General features: G+C 40.2%; 2 protein-coding genes across 2 annotated transcripts; both read left to right on the forward strand.

The window, feature by feature from the left end:
• Positions 1 to 613: 613 nt before the first annotated feature.
• On the forward strand, positions 614 to 7,812 carry LOC111390037 (transcription factor MYB64-like). The gene is made up of 2 exons (XM_023015022.1): positions 614 to 793; positions 6,997 to 7,812. Exons 1-2 carry the CDS (start codon positions 614 to 616, stop codon positions 7,810 to 7,812), a joined length of 996 nt encoding a protein of 331 aa, XP_022870790.1.
• Positions 7,813 to 16,297: 8,485 nt separating this feature from the next.
• On the forward strand, positions 16,298 to 16,785 carry LOC111390038 (transcription factor MYB119-like). The gene is made up of 2 exons (XM_023015023.1): positions 16,298 to 16,429; positions 16,504 to 16,785. Exons 1-2 carry the CDS (start codon positions 16,298 to 16,300, stop codon positions 16,783 to 16,785), a joined length of 414 nt encoding a protein of 137 aa, XP_022870791.1.
• The last annotated feature ends 2,789 nt before the right edge of the window (positions 16,786 to 19,574 follow it).

Genomic DNA, 19,574 nt, shown 5'->3' on the forward strand with positions numbered 1-19,574 from the left:
GCTTGCACACTGTGTCCCAGAAACTGCCTAGAAATGCTTGAAATAAGGCTGCATCCTAGACATGTCCTGCACACCGTGTCCCAGAAATCCTAAACCCTAAGTCCTAAACCAACGATGGACCCTGGATCTTGAACCCTGGACCCTGAACCCGAAACCTTGAACCCTAAACCCTAAACCATTCTATTCTATTGTCTACAAAATTACTCAAATTTTATTTGAAAATCTCTCGGTTTTTCACTTAAAATGGCTTCACTCAAATATATTTTCTTATTTTTGACCATCGTGTTTTGGCTATGTGTCCTTTTTGAAGCAAGAGAGTTCGAAATAGGCTGTGAAAATAATTTATGGGCAGTTTCATCTTCTGTTGACGAGTTCAACAAATGGGCTGAGAGAAACTCATTTTCAGATTGGGGATTGTTTAGTTCTGAAGTATGATTCAAAGGCTGATTCAGTGCTGGAAGTGACTGAGGAAGACTACAAAATCTACAACAATGCCAATCTAATAAAATAACTCCACGATGGGGAAACTACAATTTCACTAGAAAAATCAGGTCCATTTTTCATCATTAGTGGAGCTGAAGAACATTGCCAGAAGGGTCAAAAGCTAGAGGTTATGGTTCTGTCCGATAAACATGGCTCCGAGTACAAATCTATAGTGCAGGCACCTTCTCCTCATCATCACCATCACCACTACCATGCACCGGTGCAAACCTCGACTAACGGTGGTACTGGTCTAAAGGTAGCGGAGGGGTTTGTTTATGGCACTGGGTGGTGGGAAGTTTGGTTTTGTTGTGTATACTAGTTTTATTATTTATGGGTTGTAGCTTTGAGCTACATTTTATTTTCATTATTCTTTGTCGTGGCTTGGACGTGTTCCGGACATGACCTGCACATCGTGACCTAGAAACTTCTCAGTGACCATTTCTGCAAGTTTTTAAATTTCAGTGATCGTTTCTGAAAGTTTTTAAACTTTAGTGATCGTTTCTACAAGTTTTTAAACTTCGATGACCATTTTTTAAAGCACCACCCGAAGCTTAAGTGACCGTTACCGAAAGTTTTAAACTTCAGTGACCATTTTGTAATTTTTGTGCAAGTTTTAGTGACCGTTTGTGAAATTAACCCGTTTGTATATGTTTTATAAACTTTACCAAACAGAGACAATATATTTCCCAAATGATTTTTTTCTTTTTTTGTTTGTTTTTCCCCTTGTGTTATAATATAAACTTGTACATAACATGTGCTAAATGAAAATTTGACAAAAGATTTTCCCAACTTTAACATATTTTCTGCATTAATTGGGAATGAAACATTAATGCATTGTTGCTTCAAACGTAAGCACGGTACTAAGTACCACTGTAATCGCGTCAATTGTAATTAATTTAGAAAGATCTTTTAATCCTCGTGTTTTGACTATTTTGTAAACACTTTCGTGAGAATCTCAATATCCAATTTAATAATTAATTTTTACGATTTTTATTGTTGATTAGTCACCGAATTCATAATAAAATTTCAATCAAATAAAGTGCCATATCAATAATCCTTCAAGGTTTAACGATCACGGAACACTATTGTAGTTTTAACTAACCGGGTTAGGATATATTTGGGATAATTTTTGCTTCGACTTTTACTTCTGATTCTTCTAAAAAGAGCTTTTTGAGAAAATCATATTGAATCTTTTTTTTTTTTGGGAAGTTCCTGTAAGATGATCTTCTAACAAGAAGAAATATTTCTTAAAAAATTATTCTATTTAAGCCCCTATTTGATTATCAACAAGAGCTATTTTTTAAATTATCATATCACTATAGTTATCAAATATTGATAAAATATCTCTTATAAAGACAATGTTATTTAAAGACTATGCAAGACAACGCGATGCTTCACTAGAAATTGTAATATTGAAGACATTGATGTACGAGACATGAATAACTTAATATAATAATTAAAATCAGGGAAGTAACTTTACCCTTTTTCCTTCGATCAAGTTTTATCTCATTGGATTTTCTTGACAATGTTTTAACGAAACATCATTTTATTACTCCAATTTATTTGTCTCTTTTTTAATTTATTGGCATTTTTGTCCCATAGGATTTTTTTTGTCAAACATGGTTTCAATGAGATGGTTATTGTACAAATAATCACCAAATAGGGAGTGTTGTAAAATAATAAGAAAATTATTTCTGATTATTTAGTACTATCATGATACATATATAAGTCTTATTTAGTTTAAAAGATCTATTTTATTCCAATTATACTTTTATTTTGGACCTTATAAATATAGGGTGTTAGTTCAGGCTGCTTCTAGGACATGGCCTGCACACCGTGCCCAACAACTTCTCAGAAATGCCTGAAAATCAGGCTGTGTCCCTGCCGTAGCCAGGACGCATCCCGGACAAGGCCTGCACATCGTATCCAAAAAATTGCATAGAAATACGTGAAAATCATTGTGTGTCCCTGAAGCATCTTCGACATGGCCTGCACACCGTGTCCTAGAAACTGCCTGGAAACTAGGCTGCATCCCTACCATGGTCCAGACGTGTCCCGGACATTGCCTGAACACCATGTTCCAAAAACTTCCTAAAAATACCTGAAAGTTTGGATGCGTCCGTGGCATCCTGGACATGGCCTGCACACCGTGTCCTAGAAACTGCCCAGAATTGCCTGAAAATCAAGCTCCATCCCTGCCTTGGCCACGACGCATCCCGAACGTGGCCTGCACACTGTGCCCAAAAACTTCCCAGAAATACCTAAAAATCAAGCTGCGTCCCTGTCGTGGCCCGGACGCATCCCTGTCATGGCATGTACACCATGTCCTAGAAACTGCCTATAAATGCCTGAAAATTAGGCTACATCCCTACAGTAGCATCGACGCATCTCGAAAATTTCCTGCACATCGTGTATAAGAAATTGCCTAAAAATACGTGAAAATCTTGATGTGTGCCTGCAGCATCCTGGACATGGCCTACACACCGTGTCCCAAAAATTGCCTAAAAATGCCTAAAAACTAGGCTGCATCCTTGCCACAGCCCAGATGCGTCCCAAACATTGCTTGCACACTGTGTTCAAGAAACTACCTAAAAATACCTAAAATTCAGGATGCGTTCCTGCCACATCCTGGACATGGCCAGCACACTGCATCCCAAAAACTACCCAGAATCGCCTGAAAATTAGGCTCTGTCCCTACCGTGGCCATGATAGGTCCCGAACATGGCCTGCACTCCAAGTCCTAGAAATTGCCAAGAAATGCCTAAAAATCATGCTACGTTCCAACTGAGGCCAAGATGCATCCCGGACATGGCCTACACACCGTGCCCACAAACTGCCTACAAATACCTGAAAATCAGGATACGTCCCTACTGCGGTCAGGACGCGCCCCGGACGTGGCCTACACACCGTGCCCAAAAAATTCCTAGAAATGCCTGAAAATCAAGCTGCATCCCTAATGTGGCGTGGACGCGTCTCGGTCAAGGCCTGCACACCGTATCCCAAAAACTGCCTAGAAATGCCAGTAAATCATGCTACATCCCAGTCGCATCCTGGACATGGCCTGCACACCGTGTCCTAGAAATTGCTAAAAATGCCTGAAAATTAGGCTGCATCCCTGCAGCAGCCCCGACGCGTCCCGAAAATTACCTGCTCATCGTGTCCAAGAAATTGCCTAGAAATACATGAAAACCAGGATGTGTCCCTGTAGTATCCTGGACATGGCCTACACACCGTGTCCCAGAAACTGCCTAGAAATGCCTGGAAACCAGACTGCATCCTTGCCGTGGCCCAGACGCATCCTGAACATTGCCTGCACACTATGTTCCAGAAATAGCCTAAAAATACCTCAAAGTCAGGATGCGTCCCTACTGCATCCTGGACATGCCTTGCAAGCCGTGTCTCAGAAACTGCCCAGAATTGCTTGAAAATCAGGCTCCGTCCCTACTGTGGCCATGACGTGTCCCGAACATGGCTTGGACATCGAGTCCCAGAAAATGTCAAGAAATGCCTGAAAATCGGGATGCTCCCTACCGCGGCAAGAACGCGTCCTGGATATGGCCTGCACACCATGCCCACAAACTGCATACAAATGCCTAAAAATCGACGACGTTCCTACTGCGGTCAAGACGTGTCCCATACATGGCTTGCACACTGTGCCCAAAAACTTCCCAAAAATCCCTAAAAATCAGGCTGCGTCCCTGCCATCGCCCAAAGGCATCTCATTCATGGCTTGCACACCGTGTCCTAGAAAACTGCCAAGAAATGCCTGAAAATCAAGTTGCGTTCCTGACGCGTCATGGACGTGGCTTGCACACTGTGTCCTAGAAACTACCTAAAAATGCCTTGAAATTAGGTTGCATCCCTACCGCGACCTAGACGCGTCTCAGACATTGCCTACACACCATGCACCAAAAAACTGCCTATGTAGAACCCCAAATAATTTTAAACACCTTAGTGGCACTAAGACATGAATATTGGATGGCTAAAGTATACTTTAGATTTTTTATCTCATTTGAGACCCATTTATGACATAGAAAACGTTCGATTTGGAAAATGATATCTAAAAAAAAGTTGTAGCAATTTGAGTTAGCTTTCCAATGCACTTTGAATTACCTCAATTAGATATCGGGAGAAGAAGTTATGATAGAAATACTAAAGGATTTACAATATCAACCGAAGTACGCAGAATATGAAAAGTCAAATTCCTACACGATTTTCTAGTACCTTCTTAAACCTATAACTCCCACATAAATGGCACCCATATTAATGATTATTAGGCCCTTCATTTGCCATTAAGTTGTGAGATTTTCACCTATAAATAGGCCCCAATGCATACACATTTTTCACACCAAGACAAAAGCTTCTAAGTATGAAAGAGAGAGTTTTCAAGTCTAGAAAAAAAGAAATGAGAGGGAGAAAAATAAGTTTTTCCTAGAAGTTTTGATGCTATCAAGAAATGTTTTCCAAGCATCAATTCTCAACTGAGTTTTTTTTTTAAACGTCAAAGGAGTGCATTTTTCCACAAGGTTCAAAGAATCAATCAAGGTAGGTAGAGGTGCAAAGTGTTAATTCGTGTTAAGTTATAAGTTTCTAGTAAATGAAGATTTATGTCAATGTTTGTATGTCTAATGGTACCTTCGGTACGGCATACACCTCCATGTCTAATGGTACCTTCGGGTACGGCATGTACTTCCGGTCGAGGCGTCTCATGACTCTACGTGTTTGGGATTCTACTGAAAATCCTACTATGAAAAGGTTTTTAAAGTTACAGCTTTGAAATGTATAGCTTGATCACGAACGCACCAATGATATCTATTGAGTTTTTCTTAACTCACGGGTTTAACCCCTTCTCTACAAATCGATATGATTCTACCATGAGCCTGGATGATGGAAAAGATGGAGAGTGGTGCAACGAGCCCATGGAAAACCCGGTGAACAAGTTATTTAGATTTATTTTTGTGAACGTTTTCAATGTTATTTCTTTAAAGTATTTGAATAACGCTGAACGTGAGAACAAGTTGTATTTTCTTCAAATAAATTACGTTTCATTATTTTTTTTATTCAGTGTTTTATTTAAAGTATTCGAAAGGTTGTTGTTAAAATTATCATTGTAAAAATTAAGCTTTCGCTAAAACATATTCTCCTATGACTAAACCACCAGTTAGTTAAGTAAAGTAAGTAGCATTCCGGTCCACAAGGGGTCGAGGCGTTACAGCCTAGAAATACCGAAATATCAGGCTACGTCCCTTGCACAACTTGGACATGGCTTACACATTGTGACCTAGAAACTACCTAGAAATGCCTGAAAATCAGGCTGCATCCCTACCGTGACCAGGACATGGCCTACACACCGTGTCCCAGAAACTGCATAAAAATACCTAGAAATCAGGCTGCATCCCTGTCGCGGCCCAGACGAGTCTCGGACATGGCCTGCATACCGCGTCCTAGAAATTGCCTAGAAATACATGAAAATCAGGCTTTGTCCCTACCGCATCCAGAATGCGTCTCGGACATGGCCTGCACACAATGCCCAAAAATTGTCAAAAAATGCTTGAAAATCAAGCTGCGTCCCTTCCATGGCCATGACTTATCCTGAATTTGGCATGCACACCGTGTCCCAAAAACTGCCCATAATGCCTGGGAACATTCCTATGCCCCTAAAATGGCCGGCACACCATGCTTCCTTCATTTGGTTGAAAATTTACTTACGCCCCTAACGTGGTCACGACGCGTCCCAAACATTGCCTACACACTGTGCCCACAAACTGCCTAGAAATGCCAGAAAATAAGATTGTGTCCGCAGCCAGGACACCTCTTGGACATAGCTTGCACACCGTGCCCATAAATTGCCTAGAAATGCCTAAAAATTAGATTGCGTCCGCGGCCAGGACGTGTCCCAAACATGGCCTGCACACCGTCTCCTAAAAACTGCCTAGACATGTCCTGAAAATAAGGCTATGGCCTGGACATGTCCTGCACACCGTGTCCCAGAAACCCTAAACCCCAAGCCCTAAGCCCTAAGTCCTAAGCCCTAGACCCTGAGCCCTGAACCCTGGACCCTGGAGCTTGAACCTGGAACCCTAAACCCTGCTGAACCCTAGACCCTAAACCTTGAACCTTGGAGCCTAAACCCTAAACCATTTTCCTTCTAATGAAGTAAATCAGTTTCAGAATTTTCTTCAAATGGCACAACCAGTAATTACACCATCGAAGAGCCAAGCTTGATGGAAGGACTTCAACGTGAAAAATAAACTTCAGGTGAAAATGTTTCAGTAAATGTGATACATGCACCAGTCAATCCTGATCGAAAGGAGAAGAGAGAATAATTCTTCCTTTGAATATCAGATAAAAGGCTAGTGGACAGGCGAAGAAGACAGGAGACTGATTCGCTTAGTACATCAATTTGGATTGAGGAAATGGGCTGTAATAGCTGAAGAAATGGTTGGTAGAGTGGGAAAACAATGTCACGAGCAATGGAATTATCATTCTCGTCCTCATATTAAGGACGTTTAGACTGAAGATGAAGAGAGAGAGTTAATTCAAGCACATGAAAGACTTGGAAATCAGTGGGCGGCGATAGCTAAGTACATTCCTGGAAGAACTAAAAATTCAACAAAGAATCACTGGAATGCCACAAAAAGGAGGTATATTTCAAGGAGAAAGATAAAGAAAGTAAAAGGACATAGAAGACAGTCAACACTATTACAAGATTACATCATAAAAAAGTATTTCAGTAATGGTTCCACCTCCACTAACTCAAATTCCGTTACCACCACCACTGCAGCAAATCCGTCCAACGCCGGCACACCACTCTTTGATGATGATGACTCTACACCCTTTTTCAGTTTCGAATCATGCAATGACGAAATGGATTTTATGAAAACCCTCTTTGAAAACAATCAATCTATCGATTCAATTACAGTCGATCATTGTCAACCAATGAATCTAGCTGAAGGGACATCTGAGAATACTTATAGCTTCAACATTGATGAAAATTATAATCATCCCAATATCTTCTTCACTTTCCCGGAGATTTTACAGACAACTAATTCTCAACTGCCTGCTATAGAATATGTGGAAAATGACGTATTCCATTCTGCTCCAAATCCTACGGGGAATAAATTTTTCCCTTCTGAGAATTCAGATTTAATCATTGAATTTAATTCTAACTTTCGAAGCGTGGAAACTGAAGCTTCACAGATTTATCCTGATGAGTTGTACTTTTCATATCAATGGGATGGAGGTAATGTTGGAAATACAAATTCAACAACAAATTTGCCAACAATTGATCAAGGTACAACCTTTGGAAGCACAATGGATAGGGATTGATGGATATGGTCTCATCTTCTCAGCTGCCTCATCAATTAAGTCCATACAATGGCTTCTTCTAATCTAGTTAATAATTATGATCCTATAATTATTGTGTTTTAGCTTAGTTAAACACTCTATAACTTTACAAATATCTGTAAAATTGAATTTTGCTACTTTGGTAGAACTTATTAAAGGGCAATTCAGGCAAAAAAAATCCTAAACCCTAAGCCCTAAACCTCGATGAGGCCACCTCCGACTTGAGATGCCCTAGTGTGGAAAGGGTGTGTATTGAGGTGAATTTGGTGCATAAGTTGCCCGAGAGGCTTTGAATTGAGCGCGCCGATAACCGTGGCTTTTGGTAGACAGTTATTTATTAGAAGCGGCCAATTTTTTGCTTCTCTTGTAAACACTTGGGCTATTCTTATTATCAGTGTACTACGGTTCCTCCTCCTGTCCCTACAATTCTTGTGCATCACCCTGTTCAACCCCCCTATTACTAGGACTAACAAGGATAAAGCTAAGGTGACATTTGTGGAGCTAAAGAAACAGTGGGTGCAAGTTTTAGCAGTGCCTTTTGTGCTTCCCACTACTACTATCGCAGTTATGACAGAGTCAGTATCTGCACCAGTAGTTCCTACATCTATTCCTATCATAGTTGATCCAGAGGTACCTCCGTATATTCATTCAGTTGCTAAGCCTACTCCAAATGCTCCTATCGAGGTGTCCACTTCTCCTATTCCCACAGCTACTACTGAGGTACCCCCTGAGCCGACACATATCAGTTCTCCACCATTAAAGACACACACAGATGGTACTCAATCAGTATAGGGATCAGGTACCGAGATAGTTCCTCAAACCACTCTTGCACAGGGGTTGTTGCTTGAGATCAGCTCAGAGAGACATGGTGTCAAGCATATGTTGATTGATCACTTGAAGGACCATGGAATGAAAGTTGGATCTACCATAAGATTTGTTATTGAGGACTTCGCTTTTAAGCTCTTTGGTGAGGAACCTTCTGTGAGTAAGGCTCCTACACATACACCTTCACCCGATCCTTCTATAACAGCTCCTACACAAAATAAGGTAAAAGAACATATACAGAGAGACATAGATGGCATGGGCCTTGGAGACTGCATGCAAAATGTAGAGGATGATGTTCCTATAGTCAGCAGGTCCTATGATTCAGATGTTGTAGCACAGAGCACCATGAGATTAGACACACCTACGACTAGTACCATGAGATCGGACGCACTTGCTTTTCGCTGGACATTCAGTACACCACCATCTGAACAGTAGTTTTCACCAAAGTAGGCTCCTTCACGCAAGCGAGACCCCACTCCAATGAGCGAGCTAGACAACACAGACTACTATGATTCGAAAATGTTTTAGACCAGACGCATGACCCGATCGATGTCTATGTACTGCCAGCCGAAGATTTACCCTCGGGGATACCCTTGAGCAGCTTTCACTAGTTTTTTGTTCGTGTCTTGTTTATTGTGATTGCATTTTATCTTAAGATATTTGTTACAATTTACATTTACTGGAGGTCAGGTCTACGCCCCCCTCCTTTAGTTGTATTCTCGCTTTTCATTACATAAAATAAACCACACTAGTGGTATTTGCTAAAAAAAAAAAAAAAGCCCTGAACCATAAACCCTAAGCCTTGGACCCTGGACCCTAAAACCTGAACCCTAAGCCCTAAACCATTATATTCTATTGTCTACAAAATTACTCAAATTTTATTTGAAAATCTGACAATTTTCCGCTTAAAATGGCTTCACTCAAAAATATTTTCTTATTTTTGGAGGTCATGTTTTTGTTGTGTGTTCTTTCTAAAGCAAGAGAGTTCACAGTAGGCAGTGAAAATAATTTATGGGCAGTTCCATCTTCTGTTGACGAGTTCAACAAATGGGCTGAGAAAACACATTTTCAGATTGGGGATTCTTTAGTTCTGAAGTATGATTCCAAGATTGATTCAGTGCTGGAAGTTATCGAGGAAGACTACAAAATCTGCAACAACGCCAATCCAATAAAATAATACCATGATGGAGAAACTATAATTTCTCTGGAAAAATTAGTCCATTTTTCTTCATCAGTGGAGCTAAAGAACATTGCCAGAAGGGTTAAAAGCTAGAAGTTATGGTTTTGTCCTATAAACATGGCTCCGACCACAAATCTACAGTGCAGGCACCTTCTCCTCATCATCGCTACCATGCACCGATGCCAGCCCCGACTAACAGTGACACTGGTCTGAAGGCGGCGGAGGGGTTTATTTGTGGTACTGCGACGGTGGGAAGTTTGGTTTTATTGTGTAGACTAGTTTTACTATTCATAGGTTCTAACGTTGAGTTACATTTTGTTTTAATTATTCTTTGTCACGTATATATTTCCTGGTTTTAATTCTATATTAATTAAAAAAAACCCTAAACCCTAGGCCCAAAAATTGCCAAGAAATGCCTAAAAAGCAGGCTGCGTCGTGCCATGGCAATAACGCGTCCCAGACTAGACCTCCACATCGATTCCCAAAAATTTCCTAAAAATGCCTAAAAATCAGGCCGCAGCAGGATGCGTCCCAGACTTGGCCTGCACACCATGCCCACAAACTGCCTAGAAATGCCTTAAAATTAGGCTGCGTCCTTACCTGCCCAGGACGCATCTCGGACATGTCAAGCTGTGTCCATACCGCGTCCTGGACATCGCTTGCACACCATGTCTCGAAAACTACCTAGAAATGCTTGAAAATCAGGCTGCATCCTTGCTGCAGCCCAAAAGAGTCCTGGACATTGCCTGCACACCGTGTCTAAGAAAGTACATAGAAAAATGTGAAAATCAGGATGTGTCCATACAGCATCCTAGACATGGCCTACACGTCGTGTCTCAAAAACTACCAGAAAACCAGGTTGCCTCCTTGCCACGGACCAGAAGCGTCCCGAACATTGCCTGCACATCGTGTTCCAGAAACTGCCTAAAAATACTTGAAAGTCTGGATGCGTCCTTACCGCGTCTTGGACGTAACCGGCGCACCGTGTCCACGAAACTACATAGAATTTCCTGAAAATCAGGCTCCGTCCCTGCCTTGGCCATGACACGTCTCGGACATGGCCTGCACAACGAATCCCAGAAATTGCCAAGAAATGCCTGAAAATTAGGCGGCATCCCAACCGAAGCCTGGATGCGTCTCGGACATGGCTTGTACACCGTGCCCACAAACTGCCTACAAATGCTTGAAAATTAGGCTGCATCCCTATAGCGGCTACGACGCGTCCCGGACGCGACCTGTACACCATGCCCAAAAACATCCCAGGAATGCCTAAAAATTAGGCTACATCTGTAACGCCCCTTGACCCGCATGGATGGAAACGTCACTCAACCATTGTACTTTAGCCATAAAGTTAGTTCAATATATTTTTAGTAGAAGGTATAAAGATTAAATTTCAGAATTTAATTAAACAATTTTCTTTTAACAATAATCCAATTCTAAAAGAAAACAATTTCAAAAAATGTTTTTAGAATGGGTTCCATGCATGTAACGACTATTGACGTGAAATTTTGGCAAAGCTTAAAAAGTAATGTTGTTGTTCTAGTTTTTTTTTTTTTTGTCTCAAATAGTAATTGTCAAAATAAATTTGTTTTCATAGCTATCGACCTTAAAACTTCAAAAATTTTTATTGTAAGGTAGTAAACTCCTTATAATATGACATAGTCAAAAATTAGCTTCCATCGACATCATATGGGGTATTAAAATATTTTTTCAAAACTCAGCAGCGACCCAGTTGAAAGGTAACCGATGCAGTTCACTTAAAATGGTATATAAAATTCCACCGATATCAAAACCAAGTGATTTCAATTTTATTCAGTAGATAATCCATGAGACTATCAAATTCAATTGGTTTCATCCAAAAATTCCAAATAACGAGTGAGTTATGAATTTTTGAAAACAATGGTAGAAGCTGAAAAACAGAGACAGCACCTAGCACAGTTTACTTTATGTGACATATAACATCTTTCTGATATTGGATTGACATGATTCCAAGTTTATTTAGTATATAACTTATTTGGCTATCCAATCCAACTAGTTTCGTATAAAAATACCAAGTAACAAAAAAGTTATTATTTTTTTAATGATGAGACAGAAACTGAAATTTCTGAAGAGACATCAAAACTTTAAGTCGCTAACTTTTTTTTTTCTTGTATACGGTGATTTGTAAATTTATTCCTATGACGCATATATACTTTCGAACGTAGTTTATTCATAATGAGTGTTTGTAAAATAGATCCACACAATATTCATAGGAATCAAATTTAAAGAAAGTGTAAACATCTCAAAATCAACTAAAAATGAAAATCACCGACTTCTCCATGACATGTTGCATCATCCTTTACCATCATCTACGCCCCAAGAAAAATCCATTCAATCTGTAGGAAGGGAATTAACCCATGAGTTTGAAACTCAATAGATATCGTCGGTGCAATTCGTTATCAAATTAGAAATTCCAAACTATAGATTCATACCGTCGCACGTAGATAGATTTCCGACAAAATCCAATTACTATAGCATTATCATAACATGAAGAGCCGGAGAATGATCATTCAAATTGTTGTAGTGCCGAAGCACCGTACCCGAAGGTACCATTTCATTCAAACATTTATCGAAAAATCAGATTTGAAAACGAATGAACACTTGCAGCTCTACCTACCTTGAATTTTCTTGGATAAAAGAACAAAATGTATAGAAAGCCTTCCTTCATCTCACCCTTGTTATACCTTAAGCTTAACTTGATATGAAATATATTTTTTTTGAGAGAAAATGAGATGAAATTCAGATTTGAAGAGAAGTGTAGTAAAAAAGTGACCTTCCACTTCTATAACTTTTCTTTTTAATGAAAAATTAAGGGGGGAGTTGTATTATCATTAAATTTATTAAACATAGTTTTTAACTAAAAATTTGAAAAGTCTCTAAGCCTTAAAAATAATTCATATGAAAGTTTTATAAAAAACATCTATATGGTGATTCGAACATGGGTTGCCTATATGAAATACCATGTAGATGACCATTGGGGCAACCCAGTTATTCATTAAATCATTGTAATCAATTTTACTTAAACTTAATCTCTTAAATTTTTGGGCTTTTAATTAACTTAATCTCTTAAATTTCTAGGCTTTTAATTAACTTATGACTTGGGCTTTCGTAACCTTACATGGGTTGAGCTTCCATAGGTCGTTTCTAAAATGGGTTAGGCTCGTGGTGCTAGATCATCACAAGATATTAGCATAATTCCATTTTATTTTTCTCGACTACTACAACCCTTACACCTTAAATAAAATTTTGTCCTCGAAATTTACCTTATGGTTGGACAAAGAGTGTTGGGTATTTTTCTTTAACTTTTTCTTCTCTTTCCCAAGTAGCTTCTTCTACTCGATGATTATTCCATTGTACCTTGACCAGTTGAATCTCCTTGTTTCGTAATTTATCTACCTTTCAATCCAGTATCTTGATTGGTAATTCCTCATAAGATAAGTCTTTTTGTACTTCCAAGGATTGGTAGTTGATCACATAGTCAGGATCATGCATATACTTTCTGATCATCGATACATGAAACACATTGTGAACTGTCGATAGTTCAGGTGGCAACGCCAATCGATAAGCCACATTTCCAACCTGTCAAGTATTTCAAAAAGTTCAATATAACGAGGTCGTAGTTTGCCTTTCTTGTCGAACCTAAGTACACCCTTTATTGGTGCCACCTTTAGAAAGACTTTCTCTCCAACTTCAAATTCCAAGTATTTTCTCCTGGTATCTACATAGCTCTTTTGTCTATCTTGCGTGGCCTTTATCCTGGTACGGATCTTATCACTGACTTCAACTGTTCTTTTAATGATCTCTGGTCCCAAAATTCTCTTTTCTCCAACTTCGTCCCAATGGACAGGTGATCTGCATTTTCTACCATAGAGAGCTTCATACGGTGCCATTCCAATAGTTGCTTGGAAACTACTATTATATGCAAATTCTACCAGAGGTATATGTGATTCCCAACTACCTCCTAGATCCGAAACACAAGCCCTTAGCATATCTTCCAAAGTTTGAATGGTCATTTCAGACTGACCATCAGATTGAGGGTGATATGCTGTACTGAAATTCAATTTCGTTCCCATAGCTCCTTGTAAGCTCTTCCAAAACTTAGAGATAAATCGAGGATCTCTATCAGATACAATGGACACGGGGACACTATACAATCTTACAATCTCTCTAACGTACAACTACGCCAGCTGATTTAGACTGAATGTCATTTTTATTGGAAGAAAATGAGCGGACTTTGTTAGATGATCCACTATTACCCATACAACATTTTGTCCTCTTGCTGACCTTGGAAATCCTACCACAAAGTCCATTGCAATATTCTCCCACTTCCATTTATGTATGTCTAATGGATTTAATAACCCTGTCGGTCTTTGATGTTCCACTTTAACTTGTTGGCATACTATGCATTTTGCCACAAATGAACCTATACTTCTTTTGATATTGCTCCACCAAAATGTATTGCGAAGGTCTAGATACATTTTTGTACCACAAGGATGCGCGACGTACGGGATGGAATGAGCCTCCTCCAACATCTCCTTCCTCAAAACTTCATCATTTGGTACACAAATTCTTCCTTTAAACATTAGTGCCTGATCTGAAGCTATTCCAAAAGTACCAATCTCGTTCTTGATCTTCTGCAAGAATGGGTCTCGAACCCCCAAAGTTGCTAAATGAGCAGTGACTTGTGCTGGTGTGGTAATCACTTCAATTTGCAACTTTTTCAAGTCTTTGATCAACTCCATCGAAATAGAAGGTAATGATGCCAACTGTCCCATCGACTTTCTGCTTAGAGCATCAGCAGCAACATTAGCCTTACCCGGATGATAATGAATAGTGTAATCATAACCTTTCACTAGCTCCAACTATCATCTCTATCTCATATTCAATTCCTTCTGTGTGAAGAAATATTTGAGACCCTTATGATCCGTATAAATATTGTTCTTCCCTCCATATAAGTAATGGCGCCATATCTTTAATGCATGAACCACTGTCGTAAGTTCTAGATCATGCGTCGAGTAGTTCTGCTCATGTTGCTTCAATTGCCTTAAAGTACAGGCAATTACTTTTCCATGCTGTAGCAGGTAACATCCAAAACCTTGTTTGGATGCATCACTATATATAACAAACCCTTCTGAACCTTCAGGTATGGTTAACATAGGTACTGTGATCAATCGCTGTTTTACCTCTTGAAAGCTTTGCTCCTGGACATAGCCTACACGGCGTGTACCAAAAACTACTTAGAAATGCATGGAAACCAGGCTACATACCTGTCGCAGCCCAGATGGGTCCCAACATTGCCTGCACACCGTGTTCAAGAAACTGCCTAAAAATACCTAAAAGTCAGGATGTGTCCCTGCCGTAACCTGGACATGGCCTGCACACCGAGTCCCAGAAATTGCCCAGAATTGCTTGGAAATCAGACTTCGTCCCTACCGCCTGCACATCGAGTCCATGAAATTGCCAAGAAATGCCTAAAAATCGAGATGCGTCCCTACCGTGGCTAGGACTCGTCCTTGACATGGCCTGCACACCATGCACACATACTGCCTACAAATGCCTAAAAATCAGGCGGTGTCCCCATCGTGGTCAAGCAACTCCCAGAAGTGACCAGCACACCTTGCCCAAAAACTTCCCAAAAATGCTTGAAAATCAAGCTGCATCCCTTTCGTCGCCCAGAAGAGTCCCATTCATGGCCTGCACACTGTCTCCTAGAAACTGCCTAGAAAGGTCGAAAAATCGAGCAGCGTCCCTGACGCATCGTGGACATGGCTTGCACACTGTGTCCCTAAAACAGCCTAGAAATGCTTGGAAATCTGGTTGCATTCCTACCACCGCCCAGACACGTCCCAGACATTGCTTGCACACCGTGCACCGGAAAACTGTCTAGAAATACCCGAAAATTAGGATACGTCCCTGCCACATCGTGGACATGGCTTACACTCTGTGACCTAGAAACTGCCTAGAAATGCTTGAAAATCAGGTTGCGTCTCTGCCACGACTAGGACAAGGCCAGCACACCGTGTCCCAAAAACTGCGTAGAAATGCATAGAAATCAGACTACATCCCTGTCAAGGCCCAGACGAGTCCCGAACATGGCCTGCACACCGTGTCCCAGAAACTGCTAGAAATGCCTGAAAATAAGGCTGCGTCCTAGACATGACCTGTACACCGCGTCCCAGAAACCCCAAACCCCAGGCCCTAAATCGTAAGCCCAAAGCCCTAAACCCTAAGCCCTAAGCCCTGACCCTAAACCCTGGACCCCGGATCCTAAACCCTGGACCCCAAACCCTAGACCCTGAACCGTGAACCATGGACCCTAAACCCTAAACCCTAAACCATTTTCCTTTTAATGAAGTAAATCAGTTTCAGAATTTTTTTTCAAATGGCACAACCAGTAATTACACCACTGGAGAGCCAAGCTTCATGGAAGGAATTCAACATGAAAAACAAGCTTCGGGCGAAAATATTTCAATAAATGTGATACCAGCACCGGTCAATCCTGATCGAAAGGAGAAAAGAGAATATTTCTTCTTCCAGATATCAGAAAAAACGCCAGTGGACAGGCGAAGAAGACAGGAGACTGATTAGCTTAGTACATCAATTTGTATTGAGGAAATGGGCTGTAATAGCTGAAGAAATGGTTGGTAGAGTGGGAAAAACAGTATCGTGAGCGATGGAATAATCATCTGCGTCTTCATATCAAGAAGGACGTTTTGACTGAAGATGAAGAGAGACGGTTAATTCAATCACATGAAACACTCAAAAATCGATGGGCAGAGATAGCTAAGTACATTCCTGGAAGAACTGAAAATTCAATAAAGAATCACTGGAATGCCACAAAAAGGAGGCAAATTTCAAGGAGAAAGATAAAGAAAGTAAAAGGAGATAGAAGACAGTCAACATTATTATAAGATTACATCATAACAAAGTATTTCAGTAATGGTTCCACCTCCACTAACTCAAATTTCGGTACCACCACCACTGCATCAAATCTGTCCAACGCCGGCACACCACTCCCTAGTGATGAAAGCTCTACACCATTTTTCAGTTTCGAATCACGCAATAACGAAATGGATTTCATGAAAACCCTGTTTGAAAACAATCAGTCCATCGATTCAATTCCAGTCGATCATTGTCAACCAATGAATCCAGCTAAAGGGACATCTGAGAATACTTATAGCTTCAACATTGATGAAAATTGTAATCATCCCACCATTTTCTTCACTTCCCCGAAGATTTTACAGACAACTGATTCTCAACTACCTGCTGTAGAATATGTGGAAAATGACTTATTCCATTCTACTTCGAACCCTATGGGGAATAAATTTTTCCATTCTGAGAATTCAGATTTAATCATGGAATTTAATTCTAACTTTCAAAGCATGGAGACTGAAGCTTCACGGATTTATCCTGATGAGTTGTACTTTTCATATCAATGGGATGGAGGCAATCCTGGACGCATAAATTTAACAACAAATCTGCCAACAATTAATCAAGGTACAACCTTTGGAATCACAATGGACACGGATTTGATGGACATGGTCTCATCTTCTCAGCTGTCCCCTCAATTAGTCCATACAATGGCTTCTTCTAATCTAATTAATAATTATTATCCTATAATTATTGTGTTTTGGCTTCGTTAAACACTCTATGACTTTACAATTATCAGTAAAACTGAATTCCACTACTTTGTTAGAACTTATTAAAGGAAAATTCAGGCAAAAAAAACCCTAAACCCTATACCATAAATCGTAAGCCCTAAACCTCGACTTGCCTCAACAGATTAGGGCATTGGTGCAGATCGACAGACATGGATTGCCCAGCTTTAGAGGTACAGTTTAGGCTATCATTATTGCATTTTTCTTGTACAAGGAAGTAGTACTTCCTCATTTACTTTGTTCATTTTTAATTTTTCAGTTGTTGCACTGTTGCTTTTTGGAGGTCACGTTTATGCCCCCTCCTTCCCTGTACTCTTGATTTTTATGAAATAAATACGGTTGGGAAACCCTTAACGCCCATCGACCTTCCTTGGTGGACCCTAAAAAGTTATTAAGGATATGTGGATGTCTTTACTAAAAAAAAAAATACCCTAAGCCCTAAACCTTGATGATGCCACCTCTGACTTGAGACGCCCTAGTGAGGCAAAGGTGTGTATTGAGGTGAATTTCAGGCATAACTTACCTGAGAGTGTTTCGATTGAGCGCGCCGATAATTGTGGCTTTTAGCAAATAGTTATTTATTAGAAGCGGCTGTTTTTTTGCTTCTATTATAAACACTTGGGCTATTCTTATGATCAGTGTACTACTGTTCCTCCTCCTCTCCCTACAGTTGTTGTGCATCTCCCTATTTAGCCCCCTATTGCTAGGGCTAACAAGGATAAAGACGAGGTGACATTTGTGGAGCCAAAGAAATAGTGGGTACCAGTTTTAGCAGTGCCTTCTGTACTTCCCACTACTACTATCGCAGTTGTGACAGAGTCAGTATCTGTACCAGCAGTTCCTACATCACAGTTGATCTAGAGGCACCTCCATATATTCATTCAATTATTGAGCCTATTCCAAATGCTCCTATCGAGGTGCCCACTTCTCCTATTATTACTTCCATAGCTCCTATTCCTATAGCTACTACTGATGTACCCCCTGAGTTGACACATATTAGTTCTCCACCATTGAAGACATACACAGATGGTACTCAGTCAGCAAAGGGTTCAGGTACTAGGATAGTTCCTCAAACCACCTTCACCCGATCCTTCTATAATAGCTCCTACACAAAATAAAGTTAAAGAACATATACAGAAAGACATAGATGGCATGGGCCTTGGAGACTACGTGCAAAATGCAGAGGATGATGTCCCTACAGTCAGCAGGTCCCATGATTCAGATGTTGTAGCATAGAGCATCATGAGATTAGACGCACCTGCGACTAGTACCATGAGATCAGACACGCCCGCTTTTCACCCGACATTCAGTGCACCACCATCTTAACAGTACTTTTCACCAAAACAGGCTCCTTCACGCAGGCGAGACCCAACTCCAACGAGCGAGCCAGACAACACAGACTACTATGATCCGAAAATGTTTCAGACCCGATCGATCTATGTACTACCACCCAAAGATTTACCCTCGGGAATACCCTTGAGTAGCTTTCACTAGTTTTTTATTCATGTCTTGTTTATTGTGTTTGCATTTTATCTTGAGATATTTGTTACAATTTACATTTACTGGAGGTCAAGTCTATGCCCCCCTCCTTTAGTTGTATTCTTGCTTTTCATTATATAAAATAAACCACACTAGTGGTATTTGGTTAAAAAAAATCTAAGCCCTAAACTCTAAACCCCAAGCCCTAAACCGTAAACCTAAGCCCTGGACCTTGGACCCTGAAACCTAAACCTGCACCCGGAATCCTAAACCCTAAACCATTCTATTCTATTGTCTACAAAATTACTCAAATTTTATTTGAAAATCTATTGATTTTTCGCTTAAAATAGTTTCACTCAAAAATACTTTCTTATTTTTGGACGTCGTGCTTCTGTTGTGTGTTCTTTCTGATGCAAGAGAGTTCGTAGTAGGTGGTGAAAATAATTTATGTGCAGTTCCATCTTCTGCTGACGAGTTCAACAAATGGGCTGAGAAAACACGTTTTCAGATCGAGGATTCTTTAGTTCTGAAGTATGATTCCAAGATTGATTCAGTGCTTGAAG

This window comes from Olea europaea, unplaced genomic scaffold (assembly GCF_002742605.1).
Source record: "Olea europaea var. sylvestris unplaced genomic scaffold, O_europaea_v1 scaffold643, whole genome shotgun sequence".
Lineage (NCBI taxonomy): Eukaryota > Viridiplantae > Streptophyta > Magnoliopsida > Lamiales > Oleaceae > Olea > Olea europaea.

Excerpts from the sequence above, each read along its gene's own strand:
- LOC111390037 (XM_023015022.1), top strand. The coding sequence starts at position 614 with ATGGTTCTGTCCGATAAACATGGCTCCGAGTACAAATCTATAGTGCAG. Across the intron at positions 794-6,996 it reads GGGAAGTTTGGTTTTGTTGT|ACTGAAGATGAAGAGAGAGA; the intron begins GTATACTAGTTT and ends AAGGACGTTTAG.
- LOC111390038 (XM_023015023.1), top strand. The coding sequence starts at position 16,298 with ATGGAAGGAATTCAACATGAAAAACAAGCTTCGGGCGAAAATATTTCA. Across the intron at positions 16,430-16,503 it reads AGATATCAGAAAAAACGCCA|CTGAAGAAATGGTTGGTAGA; the intron begins GTGGACAGGCGA and ends GGGCTGTAATAG.